This window comes from Mycteria americana, chromosome 1 (genome assembly GCF_035582795.1).
Source record: "Mycteria americana isolate JAX WOST 10 ecotype Jacksonville Zoo and Gardens chromosome 1, USCA_MyAme_1.0, whole genome shotgun sequence".
Lineage (NCBI taxonomy): Eukaryota > Metazoa > Chordata > Aves > Ciconiiformes > Ciconiidae > Mycteria > Mycteria americana.
Window position 1 is genome coordinate 7,020,310 of NC_134365.1, and position 17,214 is coordinate 7,037,523.

General features: G+C 37.1%; 1 protein-coding gene across 4 annotated transcripts in view; it reads right to left on the reverse strand.

Moving 5' to 3' along the window:
- Nucleotides 1-1,014: 1,014 nt before the first annotated feature.
- Nucleotides 1,015-17,214, reverse strand: part of USP6NL (USP6 N-terminal like) — a 127,070-nt gene continuing 110,870 nt past the window's right edge. For all 4 annotated transcript variants that reach the window (XM_075520763.1, XM_075520844.1, XM_075520928.1 and 1 more), the window contains 2 exons: nt 15,716-15,868; nt 1,015-4,597 (listed from right to left, as the gene is read on the reverse strand). In XM_075520763.1, the coding sequence (XP_075376878.1) occupies nt 3,156-4,597; nt 15,716-15,868 (1,595 nt within the window). In that variant the 3' untranslated portion in view covers nt 1,015-3,155. The remainder of the gene's footprint in view (nt 4,598-15,715; nt 15,869-17,214) is intronic.

Genomic DNA, 17,214 nt, shown 5'->3' on the forward strand with positions numbered 1-17,214 from the left:
AATTCTAATTAGTTTAATTGCACGTAATTTTTGCCATACAGAAGTTAGACATCTACCCTTACTTAGTCTTCTGTGTTGTTCTGTGTTACTGGAGAGAGTGTGGCATTAATCACGCTCCAAAACCCCACCTTGAACTTGTCTCACTAACCACAAGGAGAGCCATGACAACTAACCTGGACAAAACCCCTACAGTTCATACAGCTCAAGGCAGGCAAATTTTGGAAAACTATGAAACCATGGGAAGAGAAGGTCTCGAGTATTTTATGTTGATACTTACTGCTTGACTGTTTTCACATCAAAAAACAGTGACAGAAAAGCTCTTACAAGGATATCTAATCCATTACGCTGAGATGATTTCCTCTACCAGCAAGACACTGGCACAGCCCTGTCTCACTTTACTCTGCATAGAGAGGTTTTTTGTTTCTGGTAAGAATGACAGATTTGACTCTGGCAGTACCTTTAGTTTGGTTTGTCCAGTTAAATGAAGATAAAAGTGTATTTTGCACTACAAACACGGCTTTTTTTTTTTTAAAAAACCTCTATACTGTCCTCTAAACATGTGAGAGACAGCAGCCACAGTCAAACTATTATTTTGCACTTTGATCAATGCAACTTTGCGAGTCTCTCATGCCAATAATTCTCCCCTCTTGAATTGGTATCGGGTGAGATTATTAGAACAAAACCAGAAAATTATGATCACAGTTTATACTCCTAGCTTTCGCAAATGATAGGTTAAGGTTTAGCAGTGTAGTAAACTATAATCAATAATCTTGCTGCTTCTGTAATAATGCAAAAGCACTATATAGACTGTATCCATATTGCTTAGTCTAAAAAATAAACAAGTACAAATTAAATAGGACATACATCAAATATATATACATGCATGATTGACTTACAAAAAGCAATTATTTGGGCCGAGAAGAGCAAAAGTCCAGTTTTGAGCTAATCAGATAATTAAAAATAAAGACAAAGCAACATAAGCTTAATTATTATTATTTTAACATGTTAAAAATAGTCACATCAAAATAGGATACACAGTTATAAAACTGTTGCAGATGACATAAGAAAATAGTGTGTATATATTTTATATATAAAAATCTACAGTATTTACTAATGCTGATACATATTTTGGAGCCTTGTGTTGCTTGCACAAATAAATTGTACAGCTTTGTTATGAATTACAGAACCATCGTTAAACACTGAGATTATTACATTTAGCCACGATATTATATACATACATTTTAAGCTGCTGTAAGCAATCAGAACTAAGGTAAGCCCAAGTCATATTTATCTTCACAATTTTAGAGTTTCAGTGTAGTGCTTTGCTACTGTTACTTCGCTGCAGTTTGCCATTTTTAAAATATAAAATTGCCCAGTTCATTAAAAATTACATCAGACACATTATATACACAAAAAAAAGTTTTTGAAATATACTAAGTAAATGTTACTTCCATTTGTAAAAATTGTTTTACTTCTGTACCTTAAAACTTACAGAGCCAACCTGCAGCAATTATAGGCACTAAAGCTCATTCTTTAAAGGAAAAAAAAAAATCCATTTCTATGTTTTCAGTTAACAAATCTTACAAAGCAAAGGATAACAGGACAACCTTCCAAACCATCCAAAACTGGTGTTCATACCAATGTTTGGTACTTAAGTATTAGAAAAATCTTTCTGTTAAGCACTCCAAGGACCTCTTCTGGCGAGATCCTTATCCGCCTCAACTCCCATTGGTTTCAATGAGATGTCAGTGCATTCAGCACTTACTACGCGGCACCCAGCAGCTCGCAGGACTGTATCCTACATGTGCCACTTCACCTGCATTTTTTTTTCGCCCCCGATTCACAGTCAAGGAAAGGAAAACACGAAGTAGAAAAGGCTGCAAACACTAATCAAAAATACTTACATTACCAGGAGTTTAAGCTTCCTATTAACAGTCAGGATCATTTTAGCATAAAACACCGCACAGTCTCTCAGCAGCCTGATAGCACAGCAGCACATGCCCAATCACAGACATGAACCTACTGGCTCTTTGGGGTAAAAAAGGGCAAAACAAAATGGAATTGACATGACAAAGCTTAAGAGAAGGAACACTGCATACTCCCACAGCTCAGGGAATGTCAAGCCTCGACCAAATCCCAGACTCCTGCGCATACTTCACAAGAGTGTCAAGGAGCTGGTCATTCTCTGATACCGGTGAGATTTGGCCCTGCAACCAATTTGTTTAGTTTGACAGCACAGCATGGCAAAAAGTGAAGAGTGCAGCACCATTTCTGTATCTGGCATTACTCTCACTGGGCTCCAATATTTCACATACAGGACAACATTCTGAAGGTAGATTTGGGCGAGAAGGTAAAAATTCTCTACTTCTTTTGATGCACCTAAAAAATTAAAGACTGCCCTGAATTTTAAGCACCATTTCTTAGCCAGATTAGAGACACATTTTTGGCTTCCTGCTTTTGCCTGCCTGCTCCTTCTTGCTGAGGAAAATGACAAACAGTAGTCAAAGGAGAGGAAATTAACTCTCACATAAGATTAAATTAATAATCCCAAAGCATCTCTCCTGCCCAGAATAGATACTGGGATGCTGAGGCAGCTGTATAAAAATGACAGAAATTCCCATTCAAAATGAATGGCTTCTCAAATAAATTACAAAGAAAAATTAATATGAAATAAATGTACTTCACAAGCTTTGCCCAAAGTTAAATGCATTTACATTTAAACTCTTTAGCTTTTTTCCATATGCGTTTGTGTATTGTAAGTGCACACTCACACACGCACGCGCACACACACACATCTGTACAGTGCATTAACAATGTCAGTCAAAATAAAACTTGTAAATGTGTTACAGGTTTTAGGCAGAAAGATCGTAACACAAGTTATTTAAATGTAAGGAACAATGACAGTATTAACCACATTGTGTATATGATCTTATTGCTATGTCTGTGTGCATCAGATCACTTTCAATAGCTTCAATGCAAGTCTAAGAACTCAACTAGCCTTCAATGAAAGTCTGAAACATCTTTGAAATAGTGTTGTTATTTTTGAGAGTCACGCAAACTGTCCGCATTTCATAGAAGATGAGGTGGACTACTACTAACACAGTAATGTTTAACTGGTTTTGGTTCTTGCCATTTTACTAAGTATAGACAGATTCTCAGAGAAGCACGGATTCATGCATAGACAATCCATCATTTCTATTTCGATAGTGCTGGGCTTGAGCTGATGGGCTTGAATATTGGTATTGTGGTGAACCATGCTCTTCAAAGGTTGGTGAAGTCCTGTATCTTATTGGACTATCCACAGAAACAGCAGGAAGACTAGGGTCTTGAAAAGGTGTTGACTGAAAATGCTGGTATTTCTGGAAATTATCCAAGCGGCCTTTGTTAATGTCTTGGCTCCAGGGCTGCCTGTAGGGTTCATGTCTGTAAATATACGCAGTATCTGGCCACTTTCTATCTTCTGGTAAATAATCCACTGGAGGGATTATGAATTTGACACCTGTGGGGGACCTTGAGTTGCTGGTATAAGCATCAGCAGGGGCTACTTCTATCTGACCAGGGGTTGGTGAAAGAGGATTTTGGCGACTGGCAGGATAGGAATTCATTTGTAGTTTATCCGGAGAATAATCTACTGAAATAAAAGAACCATATGGCCTACCAGAAGGGCTGGTTCGATTCCCATGATAATGCAGAGGTACAGAACTCGCATTGCCTATACTGGAAACATGTTTTGGAGAATTTCCATGGTAAGTAAGTGGATTACTATAACATGGCAGTGGCTGTTTTACATTCAGTCCATGAGGTGGTCCATCAGATTGAGACGAATATTTTGGAGATCTGGGTTGTGAAGTGAAGGTGTAATTATTGGGTATTTTTAATGGAGTTGGTATTTTTTCAGTTTGCTTTCTTGGACTATTAGAATATGTTACATGCCTAGGGCTCTGTGGATAAGCTCTCTCAAGCATCTCTTCAACAAGATTCTCATTCTCATTATCAACTTCTGGAACATTGTCATACTGAGATGCATTAGACCCTCGCTTACCTTCATCAGCATCCAAAACCCTCATCTTTTGCTTTACATTCAAAGGCTGCATTTCTCCAGGACTTGGTGGTGGGCCCAAAACTGAATGGTTTATTGGCCTTCCTTTCACCTCTGCAGTAAGTTTCATTGTCTTTTCAATTATTTTTATATCAGACGGCTTATTCCACTTAGGTACAAATTCCCTTCTTGTATTTGAAGTAGCATTAGAATTTTGATTAGCAGCTGCATTATTATACTGTCTCGAGTTGTCTGGCTCTGTTGGCTGAGGCTTTCTTCTGGTATCTACCTCATTCTTAGGCATACTACTCTGTGTCTCTATTGGTCGAGTCTTCTGCTGTTTTAAGGAAGGTTTCTTTTCCAGTGAATTAATTCTTTTTCGGTTATTTGGTGAACTTTCTGGTTCTTCTCCTGGGGGTGGTCTCCTCTCTGTCCTTCTTGATGTTTGTGTACCAGTGCTGTTCTGTCCATTAAGCATTGGAGTGGAGTTAAGCATAGCAGGCTGAGGTCCTGATGGAATCTGCCCCAATGGCTTCTTTGGAAATTCATCTTCTTTACCTAAAACAAGAACAGTAATAACATAAATTCACCTTTATACAGAAGTCATCTTTGATCTGTTGGTCATGCAAGCAAAAATAGCTATGAACTCTATTACCTGGGCCTCTCTCTGGGTCACCATGCTGCTAAACACCTCAAAGGTTTTTCTGTATACTGACATCGAACAAAGATTTTGTTTAGGCTCTCATCTCAACCAGTTACTCTAGTCTTCCTTTCTACAGCTGATGCAATCTTGCTAAGCTTTTGCTCATTCATGACACTGCTGCAAAAAATCATTTTCCTAGATGATATTTTGGTTACAGTACCCACTCTGTATGTAACCCTCTTCACACTGCCCCTGTCACATTAAGTAAACTACTTTCTCCACTTTAAAAATCCTTCCCAATATCCCTCTCCCAATCTGTTGTCTTCCATTCATTCATCTTTTAGTGTTCACCTCTGGTAAGCTATACTATCAGCTCCTCACTCACACACACAAGCTTCCTACCAGACATCTTTGCACTCTCTCTCACTTCTTTTTTTGGGTGGAGCTCCTCATTAACATCTGCACAGTTAAGTCCTTGTTCCCCCTCAACCCCTGCCTAGAAATTTCACCCTCAGTATTAAAAAGCTACAGTATAACTAAAAGACTCTATGCAGAATCATATTTTTTTCAGTTCAGTTTTCTATCAGTTATAGAACAACTGAAGTAGCTAATACTGATACTGGCTACGTCATGATTTCAATTGAGTGTTCAATGGAAAAGTCTTGCCGAGCACAAGGACATCATTTACAGAACTAGGATATGAATGGAAAGTTCTCCCAGACTGGAGCTCAACACATCACAACAGCCAGTGGTAAACATCAGTTATGTGGGGACCCAGAACAATCCACATTGCCACTACAGAAAGAATAAAGAAGCGTTTCATTGCTTGTTGCTGCTCATAGAACAATTTACATCAAACTTTCCACTGCAGTCTTTCTCCTTAGCAGTCAACACCCTTCATATTCTCAGCCAAAGTCTTTTACCATATCCACTTCCATATAACTTATTTTTGTGTAATACATTACTTTCCCATTATAAGCAGAAAAGGTCATATACTTCTCATTAAATTTATTAATCTAAATTTAATTTATTTGATGTTCAGTATTTCCCAAAAAATAAACAAACTTTTAAAGTCAGCATAACCAAACAAATCCTACTCTGTATCTATTTATTAAGCAACAGCTCCGTTGTAAGGAGAAAAAAAAAGAAATGGCTACCCTTGCTTAAATGTTATACCAAACAAATTATATAAAATTATTTTACTGGCAGCCATTTTAATTCTTGCTTCTTCCTAAGACAAGAACTGTAGAATCTTTCTCCGTCAAAGATCATACAGCTAGCACCTCACTCCTTCTAGCTATTTGTAATTAAAATTCCTTTTATGTGTCTATATGGGTTCACAGGAGCAACTACACACAAATGTCTCTATCCCTGACACGAGTGCTGTGGTTACAAGTGAGCTATGTTCATTTTTATGGTCAATAGTATGAGTTCAACTTTTGATGACTGGTTCATGACAGATACACGCAGAGGAAAGCCAGTAGCCAAGGTCAGTGTTATTTATTATAACAGCATAACAAACTACCATCACAGATCAGTTGCTATATAAACTAAAGAAAAACTTATAGTTTGTGCCAGCTACGACATAGCAGGAGGACAGCAGAGAAGAATACAATGACGCCATGTGTCATGACAAGATAACTAAATAAAAAGTACTTAACAAAACCAGTCTGGTTTTGCCAAACAATTAAACTAGCCTTTTCTTGATTTTCGAAGTCTTCATATCAGGCCCAAGATCATACGGAAACCCACCCTTTCCTTTCTAAAGATGTAACTTCAGAAACCTCAGTTTACATATAATAAACAGAGCCTACCCAGGCTTTCTGTAGAAAAATCCACCGCTCTTATTTTCCCCTAGTTATCTTCTGCTCAATTATGATCATACAATTATTTAGATACACAAACCTATGCTCTTACACTGAAGGTACTCACCATCTACCTTGCTACAACTTGGCAACAGAAGATACTCATGCTGAGCCCTCTCCCCAATTACTTGTCCCCAAAGGGGAGATTCCACATGTTAAATCATCTTACAGAATTATACACCTGGCATGCTATACTCTGTGATGGAGAACACCTACACAAACGGTTGCAAGACAGTGGGGTAGCGCCTCAGCATTCAGCTCCAATGAGCAGCTCTTGGAATCGCAAGCCTTGTGGTTTGTTCTCTCTCGCTGCGGGGCCGCAGTATTCACAAATCAGGCTAAAATCTGGAGCATAGATTTGTAGACTTGCACTCCCCCACAGCGCACCATTGGAAGAACAGATGAGGAGACAGAGGAATGAGTTGCATGGATGCTGTAAACGGATGATTTAACAGCTCTGCAATATACTGTCTGCTGCACCAGCCTCTTCAAAATTGTTCTTTATTCTTTATGAACAGGAGTTGACTTTCTGAACTTGCTTCAGCTTGGCAAAAGGCATTTGTACCATTTAATTCCATTTGCATCCTCAAACACAGTGTCAGGCAAAGCTGAAGATCTTGTCTTCTAAATAAAAGTGAATTTTGCCCATAATAAATATTACTGATGCTGGAACTATATATTACAGTGCTTTCAATCTTACTAATTTTGAAAGTTAAAATAGCATGAAGTCTGAATTAAGAAACGATACTCAAAGTACATACCAAAAACTTGTCATCTAAATCATATACAACTAGTCTTTATATGCTGCTAAATCCATTTATAACCTCCAGGTGATCCATAGCAGTTATGGGATAGCATAACAAAATGGCTCCTCGACATCTGTAAATTATTTAATTTCTGTCCTTGTATGCAATAAATGTTTTAGAAAAAATGATTTATTTTTTTCCATGCTTGAAATTCAGCTATTCAAGCTATATAAAAAAAACCCTGAAGACAAGTTCCTCTAGTGGCTGCAATGCTTCCTTCATTTGTACAACGACGTTAAAAGCATGAACTGATTTCCTTTCTTCCAGCTTTTACTCTTTAAGAAATGCATACAGAGCAATACAAGATCCTTTGAAATATACTTGGTTGTACAATAAAGGTGGGGTTTGTGTGAGTTTTTTGTTTTTTAATTTCACACACTTAAGGTTTCTTAATTACCATTGAGCTCTAATAAAACCCAAGTGAGAATACTGCAGACATTTTTTTGAATGCTATCTAGGCTGCTTTGAAGATTACTTTCTGTCATCTTTCCTTCACATTTCAGGGTAAAAGAACACACTACAACTAGGTATATGTAGGCTGCACTGTCTAGATTATGCATGCTATAGCATGAATTACAGCTGTAAAATGAGTATCAGAGAAGTCTTACTAGGTCTGTTGTGAAACTGTTAAAACTCGACGTTAATTCATGTACTGAGTAACAAGCAAATCGCTCCAAGACAATAGTTCATTTAGAAGAAAACCTCTGCATTCTAACAGCATGATACCATGCTTATAGGCTGGTAATACCAGAGCTTAGTGCTTTCAGGGAAAACAAAAACATGGAACGACGAGTATGTGTGGAAGGAGGGTCAGTGGGGAAAAGAAGAAATACAGCTTTAAATCTTAGCCGAAGGGCTTCCACAGAACTTGGTTTAACTTGACCTAGACAGAAACAACTGACACAGCTTGCTTACTCAACGACATCTGCATGTGAAACTTTAAGAAAGGCCACATTGCTAGAGGTACTCAATTCAGTAATCAAAGCTACGAAGCACAGACCTTGTTCTGGTTCAAAAAATGCTTGAGCTCTCATCACCTCCTGCCATAAAAAGCGTTGGAAGGAAAAGAGTTGTATAAGGATCTATGATGCTGCAGCACAAAGACATCCTGCAAACCAGTCACCTTCTAAAGGAAAAGCAATTTGTTTTAAACTGCAAAACAGATATTTAATTCTAATTTAAGTATACAGATCATGCATACATACACATACACATGCACAGGGCCGTCACTTCCAGTGGAACTACCAAGTACTTCAAAAACAAATAAAAACTCTGAAGTTCAAAAAAATTCCACAAAATTAAACCGGTAGAGGATAACCAAATCTATCACAATACACATTAATACAATGAGACATTCCTCAAATGCACAAAATAGCATGCAAACTACATCTGTGAATGCTTTAAGCAGTCCACTATCAGCAAAAGTAGCAAGAAAATCATGATGCTGCATGCTGGCAAGAAAGAACGAAAAAAAGGTAATAAAAGCAAAAAGCTGAGGAAAAGAAACCACAATGCAAAAGCAAACAAAAGAAACCAAGTCACAACAAACATCTCTACCATGAAGAGGTACACAAACAGCTCGCCAGAGAAGCATGCAAAAGCACCAATTCTTCTTACAATCCGCATATCTTTTATTTACCAATTTTCCACTCCAAATCTGCCTAAAGCCTCACACACAGCTCTCAACCATGATCTTTACCACTTCAACTAAACTCACTGTTCAAACTCCTCAGATCTGAGCATGCAGAAATTTTATTTGGATGTTTTCAAGGACATTTAATTGAATATCTGTTTGTGCTATTGATCCAAAGTCTGAACTAATTCACTTTCTGGACATACCTGTCTGACTGAGGAACAGAGAAACGTTTGAATTCTACAAGAATTATTTCTGGAACAAGTGGTTTTCTACACAATCTATGATGTTTACACACAAGGTTTAAAAGCATTTTAAAACTAGAAGTTAAGACAAAGCTGCCCAGTTCAGCTGAGATTGTTTTGGCAGCGAACACTACAGTCATCAAATGTGCCTTTGTCTTCTGAAGTAAACAGGGCAATCAGATTTTTTTTCCCCGGTTGCCAGTATTTGCATGAGATGCAGAACTGGGTACCTCTCATCCTTCTCTCCCCCTCTTCTTTCAACAAAACAGGTTCCTACACAGAGTTTAGTTACTGGCTTTTCCCAAAGACAAACAAAATAGCTTATCTCAGAATTTACAGAGCTGGGACTATAGGATTTTCTATTTTTCCTTTAAAAGAAAGGTAGTGATTTAGTTGGCTTGTATGCAGTATAGCATGAAACAAGCAAACAACAAAGAAAATAGGGTGAAAAATGGGTGAGGAAGGAGAGAAATGGAAGTAGAGGGAGACAATTTAAGCAAAACAAGAACAATCAGGTGCTTGTTTGCTGCTGGTAAACGTATTACCTGACATGAAAAGAAGCAAAGCAAACATGAGCAGATCTGACTGTTCCCCAAAAGATAAGAAATTCAAGTCATATTAAAGAAAGTTTGAGTCTACTGACTTCTTCCTGCTCTAACAAGTCTTGGTCACCACCCAGTGGAAGTCGATCTCAACTACAAGACTTTTACAGATAATTGCTTCAGGAGGCACTAACAGCCTCATACATTGAATAGCAGACATATAATTGGAGTAAAGTGCTTTAAGTGCTCTCTCCGGTGAATAACCGTCTAGTCCTTAATTTCAGCACCAGAATACATGCACTTTGACTGTTCTAACACAGTTTTCAAGGATGGTAATGGTCATAAAAACAACTCTTAAAATGACATCTTGATATTTTGTGTTTATTTTCCATCAGTGACATCCCATCTTACTTCTTCAGTTTACACGTCCAAGGGAATTTTAAAGAAATCTAAGTGCCTGCACTAGAAGCTCAAGCTGCTGTCTGAAAGTCAGCCTCTGCTGCTCCCCTTTTATATGCCATCATCAGCAAAGGAGTTACTAAAATGAAATCCTGCCTGACAACTTGAAGGTAGAACAAAATACAGTTTGCTATGTCACTTCTGTAGTGCTGACAGTAAGGAAAACTTATTTTAAACATCTGCATTTAGATAAACAATGGAAATGTTAACAAATTTGGTCATCAACCAGAAGATACAGGTGGCCAGCTGCTGTATGTCTGTAAGCTGCCTTTGCAAAAAAAAAAAATATTTCTAAAATTAACCACTTCACTTTACATCCCTAATTCCATATTTCTTCCAGAAAATATACTTTCTTGAAAAGTCAGGTTAAAATAGGAATATGAACAATGACCAATGTAACTATCTGGATCGTATTTTTAAAAAGAATGCAAGTTTTAAACAGTAAAGATTTTTAAATTATGCAAAGCCAATGCCTGAAACTGCTGAAATAAGATACTAATTAGTATTAATTCCATATATTAATTTCCTTCAGAATATTGTAAAGTAGTTGCATCACACAAGAAACAAGGCAGAAAAATTAGTTTAGTTGATTAAAATATGAAGTGCATAGTAGAAAATAGCTACTTGTGTATTCTTCAAGCACAAGTGAAAAATCCAAAATTCCTCTGAAACAAAACACAACCGAAAGAGACACCATCAGAAACAGGAAAGTCAAGCTGACTTACGTATTTCTATTGTTTTGGCTGTCAAAAGGCACATTAACAGCAGAGAATAGACATTATTTAATAGATTATCAACCTAGTGTATACTTCTGCACTGTCACTGATGAGTAGTTAAAACAGACAGACATTTGAATAAAATATATTGATAATAAATTTAATAAAATATACCTTTAAAGATAAATAGCAGACAAACATTTAAAAATTTATGGCAAATGCAAGATTCATTTGCTAGTTTTCCCTGAATACAGAAAAGGCTGGGAGAACTAGAAGAATTGAGTCGGAGTTTAAAGCTGGTGTTATCACGCGCAAACAAAGTTAGAACGATTACAAGGACAAGGGCAGATTCCAGATTTGCCAATACTGCTTTAAAATTAAGGTACAAGACCTTTATCTCTGATTTAAGGCCTTCTCAGCTGCTGTAAGGTATATTAAACTTTGTCATTAAAAAAAAAAAAAAAAAAAAATCAAAACCAGGATCCTTCTGCCCTGCCTTTTCAGGACACCTTATATCAAAACTCAGATGAGAAATGGTCTCAAGAACAGACCTGAGAGCCTTCAGCCTTGAAGGTGGGCCTGACTGTCTTGTTTATGAAGCACTAGATTAATAAAATATTTTCAGCCACACATTTTTAAGTAGAATACGAAACTTTCACTGGTAAGCACTTCTGTTTATTAAAGTCAGACACTACAAAAAATATATGTATTAATATATAAATATTGTTTATTAAGCATTGCATTATTTATGTAGTCCTACAGAAATAACTTATAGCAAAGCTGGAAATTCTATCTGTATCCTGTGAGCATTTAAAGAATTTTGCTGCTCTTTTAAATAACAGCCAAGGAAAGAATCTGCATCAAGAAATTTTGGAAATCAGTGGTGTATACCAATAAAATTCCTTTCACTATGCTTTAGACATCATCCTTGAATTAAGGAAGAGATTGTCCACTCTGCGTCAGATCTGGCTCCTTGAGAAGATGTAAACAGGAGTTATACAGATTTATATGAGTGTGCTGTTCAAGAACCTGCTGTGGTGTGGACACCATTCATAATGTTCCAAGCAATCCAGAAAATACCAATCGCTTTTTCTACTAAATTTGCTTGAGGATATGTCAGAGGAGAAGTACCTTAAAGGACAGTTTCTACCGTCTAGTTGGCACAGCCTGGCTCTCTGAGGGCTTGATAACCAAGCAGCTTGCCAATAAGAAGTGTGCCTATCCATACACTTTACTATCTCCATTGAGTCACTGGGATAGGGATGCCTACCTTGGGTTTTGATAAGAGCACTTCAGTTGCAAGCCATCCTCTGAAGGTTGTAGTTGCTAAGTACAGGCTATCCTATACCAGCCAGCAGTTAGACTAGAAATTACCACAAGGAGGAATGAAAATCCATGGTCTGCTTTATGCAAAATAGCCCTAGTATTAGCAAAAGGATTTCGCTGACATCCAAAATTAGCATGATCCCCTTAACGTCCATGTTCTGGCTGAGCATTTTAAGGGTTTTATCAGTGAGAAAGTATTAAACGAAGTCTGTTTCTTCCTCTCTGCTCTGAAGGGAACAAGTAGCTCCTTAATTCAGTGGGAGAAGCGATGGAGGAAGCAAGCCAGAGAAAGCTACATCAGACATCAGCAGACATCCACTTTAAAGTAACGCAAAAGTTATTACCTCTTTTAATATCCTACTGCAGCTTACCCTACTAGGGCAGGAAAATCTATACAGCCTAACAAAGGATGCCAGATGGAAAATTCCACTGAGCTTAATTAGCTCACTGCTATTCCTGGATGACTGATACTGATGCAACTGTAAGATGGAGATTTTTTTCTTTTTCCTAACATGCATTTTTACTTTAGTTCTTAAAGGTGTAATTGTTGCTCAATGAAAAAAAAAAAAAAGTACAAGATAGGAAGTAGTGCTTTGATTTCAGCTGAGAAAACTAAAATAAACACTATTTTCTCAGGCTACAGTGGATACTTAAATGAACAGTCTGGTATTTTTTGTGTGGATTACTACATGACATGTAATGGTTTCATAAGTTTTACATGAAATTAGAAGAAAAATAGTAAAAAGAGACTGAAGGTAGTAAAGATAGTAGAGTCAGACAGACACGTGAGCAAAGCTGAATGTCTAGAGAATGCTGAGAACCTGTAGAAAAATATTATTGCCTGAAGACAGTGATTAGTAAAACCAAAATGAACATCAAAGTGGGAAAAGAAAAAAAAAAAATAAAATCAAAGGCTCGTGAAATTCATATGAAGAACAAATGAGGCAGCCTCACTCAACTACAGATAACAGCAGACAAATCAGCTAGATTCCCAAGGATTAGGATGAAGGCATTTTATATTTATTTTGTGAAAGGTTAAGTAATGTTCCCATTTACCCCTGGCAAAAACATACCACACAGAGAGGCTTTCCCAGACTGCTCTGAAATTAAAAAGAAAAAAGCTCAATTCCTCATCCAGCACCAAAATACACTTCACTTTGGCTTTGCTTTTCCTATTTTAATATTAAACCTCCCTCATTCACGTTGAAGGAAAAAAAAAGGGGGGGGGGGAGGGGGGGGGGCATTTTATTGTCATTGATGTTGCTTGAGCTTTCCAAAAGAAAGAACCAATATGGCTCAAAACAATTACTGTCCTCTCAGCTAGTCATATCAGAAGTTACACTTAAGTGTACAAAGTATGAAACTAAACAACTTGCATTCCATTGCCAAACTGTCTCAGCAAGAAGATACATTCACTGCCCTTTGCCGTTGGTGTCCACAAGAAGACTCCTCGTGTCTCACACTTTCTGTTACTGCATTGCAAGGTGGATGGCTCTTGCGTCACCTAAAGCCTCCTTTAATTTTCTGTGAAAATCCAGAGTATTCCAAAACAAAACTTCACTTGAAGGCATTTTACATTCTCCCAAAAGAAAAGCATTAAAACATAAATAAGTCAGTAACAGACTTTCTGCCTTCATTTTTTTTTCCGTCAAGAAAATTTCCAGTAAATTCTGTATTTTCCACCAAAACTCTCAACACTAGTTACATCCATGTGGTTTTCTAGGCTGGAAGATCCATCACGTAGCAAACTACAAAAATCTTTCCCAACTCTTCAGCTACCACAGTTTCAAGTGGAAACTAGAAACTTCTCACTGCTGAAATTTACTTTACCACGTCCATGAAAAATCTACCCGTCTATGAACAATTAAAGTTTTTTGGGATAACCCCCTCACTGTTCAAACATAATCACGGAGAACTCTGTATTTAAAATTTAACAGAAAGCACTCCTGTGATCTATCTTCCTTTATCATGATGGAGTGCAATTGACAGTAAAAGATAAAGTTGCTCATTGACATATTTGCTCACATCTAGTCACCATGACCAAGCATCAGCTGTGATAAGATGCCTGACAAAGCACACAGCTGTATAGTGCTGAAAAGAGCAACTTGCTCTGAAGAATAAGTCAAGACCAAAACTTAGCTTGTGGAAAAAGGATGGAGAGAAGGCAGGATGGGAAGGCTGTGACTAGAAAGAGGAAGAAGCAGTGCACACAGTAACATGGAGAAGAACTGCAGACTCACAGAACACAGTCTGTAGATGAGAAGGACCAAGAAGACTGAGCAGACGAAAAGGCAAGCACAGGAACTAGACTTAGACCTGTTGTGGGTGGGAGAAAAAGTGCTGGAGAGATGTTACAGGAAGTCAGAAAGAGGGCAAATACAGGAAAAGGGAGCAAGAGAAATGGGAAACTCTGAGAAGAAGCCAAGATGATGGGAAACGAATGTACAGAAAGTGTTTGTACTCCAGAGGAACAGATCTGCTGAAGAACCAGATGAAACAGGTATCTATTTGTGATGAGTAGTGTGAAATAGCCCAATACTGCATGCAATAAATAAGGTCTACAGAAACCGAAAAACAAAGTTCATTAATGAAACAGCTTCAGGAACAAATTATCACAACAATGCTACACAGCCTTTATTCTGACACTTCTTAACTTCTGAAAGCTAACCACAGCAACTTAATGATTAAGTTATTTTAAGGTAATTTCTGCCATATTTTTAACATTTTTAAAAACATCTATTCTTTCTCACAAACTATTTTACAATTAGCAAGGATAAAGAAAAAACGACTCTGAATAATCACAAGAAAAATTCTAATTAAAGATTGTGGAGGTAGGGATAGAAAAGATTACAGAATCTTAATACAGGCAGAAGACATCCTATACACTTTTCATAAGTGGTGTCCCATGAAACAACCATTTCCTCTCTGCAACCGAAAAGCACAAACACAAAGGCTGAGAAGAAACAAAGAAAATAATTCAGTTAAACACCCAGAAGATCTATCACCTGCAAACAATTAAAAATCTAGATTTGACTAACAGAAGAAACTATCTGACCTGAAGTTTGTTCCATAGCTAATCAAGCTACAAGACAGTCTGGATTCTCAGACAATGCCATTGCTTCAAATAATTTGAAACCTTGATATTGAATCTTCTATCTTAAAGATTTTATAAATCCAAGTTAATAAAATTATCAGAACATGGGATCTTTTAAAGTGCTTTGCCATCAGCTTACAACCAGTAAACAAACACCAAAAAAAGAGCAAACTCTCATGAAATGGTGTTGAATGTAAACTGTAAAATATTTTTTGGGGAAAAAAAAAAAACAAAACCTATGCAGTGATGAAGAGATAAATTTTCAACAGCATGAATTAACACTTTAAAAATGGACAATGTGCGAATAGCTCCAAATATCTAAATCTGCATATGTACGAGTTTCTTACCAGCTACTGGTAAATCCAGCTTTGCTCGTTTCAATTCTGATATAGAATTTTGGAGCTGGTCTATTACAAAGTCATCTTCATAGAAGAAATCCTTGGCTAAAGACTCCTGCAGAAATTCTACAAGCTCTTCCATTTGTAATTTCATCAGATGCTCTATATAAGAAGAAAATATTATACATTAAAATATCTTGATTATGAACATTGGAAAATGTACTTAAGACATTAGATGCTTTTGTTTTCAAAGTAGAATGAAAAACACTTATTAAGCAGATAACAATTCTACACCAGAAATCTATAAAATGCATTAAAAATTCACATGGAAATCAGCATGGAAACGCTTTCTCCTTATCATTGTCTAGTCAGGACAATGTTTTCCAAGAAGGGGCATCTTCAGAAAACTAACTACAAGTCACCCTCCTTCAGCCTTCTTATGTCCAACATCTTCAGGTCTTTATTTTTCAGCCTGCATCCTCAACTTACAAAACACTGCTGTAGGTCTGTACAATATACATCATCTCTCTTATTAAGAGCTTTGAAAAGCAGTAAAACATTTTAAAAATTGATATTAATGGTATCTGCATTCACAACTGAATTAACTTCCAATGAAACGATGATGGCAGTTCATACTTCAGAACCATTGCTTCAGGCTCTCTGAAAATTCAGGTACTTTTTGCTACTTCAGTCAAATTCAGGTCATATTTTGAAAGTCATTTTACAGTTATCAGATTATTTTTCTTTCCCTTTTTACACAGCAGTAAGGCCATGTTTCCCATGCAAACCTATTTGGCTTGCAAGGCTGTAACTGCATACCTAAGTAGCTTCTTTAAGCATACGTATTCCATCAAAAGTTCCTGAATGTACAATTTCTATACAGAAACCATAAAAAATGTTTTTGCACTGTATGCTCTTGGCATGTATTCCACAATGCCACTTTGACTGGACAGCTATACCATCAATGTTTTTAAGGGTAGACAAGAGGCTGGAAAACAAATCAGAATCTGTCTTCGGCCACTTTCTCCGCCAGTCCTCTAATCTCTTCTCTGTTGCTGTAAGGTACTCTCGGTGTTTTGATCGTGGAGGAAGTTGCTACGTACTTGCTAAGCAAGAAAACCTGCACTGGGACTTTTTCCTCAGGTCTTCCCATAAAGCGAGTGGTGAATAAAAAAAAATTTCAAGTAGATGTCTATTTGCAAATAAAAAAAGATAACCCAAAATGCTAAGCCCAACGATTTGCTTCTAAATGTTTAGCTTTAAGTACAATAATTAAAAAAGTAACCTTTTTCATTTTTCAAAGCAGTTTATGAACAAACTAATGAATACACCCCAGTGAGACAGTGAGGTAGTATCACCACAGTTCAAAGAGGGTCAACTAGCAAGCAAATTAAGACATCAATTCTGCAGAGCTTCCCTGCAGACCTCTGAATGTACAGAGAGTTAAATGACTTCACTAAAAGTGGAAGTCCCAGAGTAAGACTGTATCAAACTCGAGCTACAAGGTA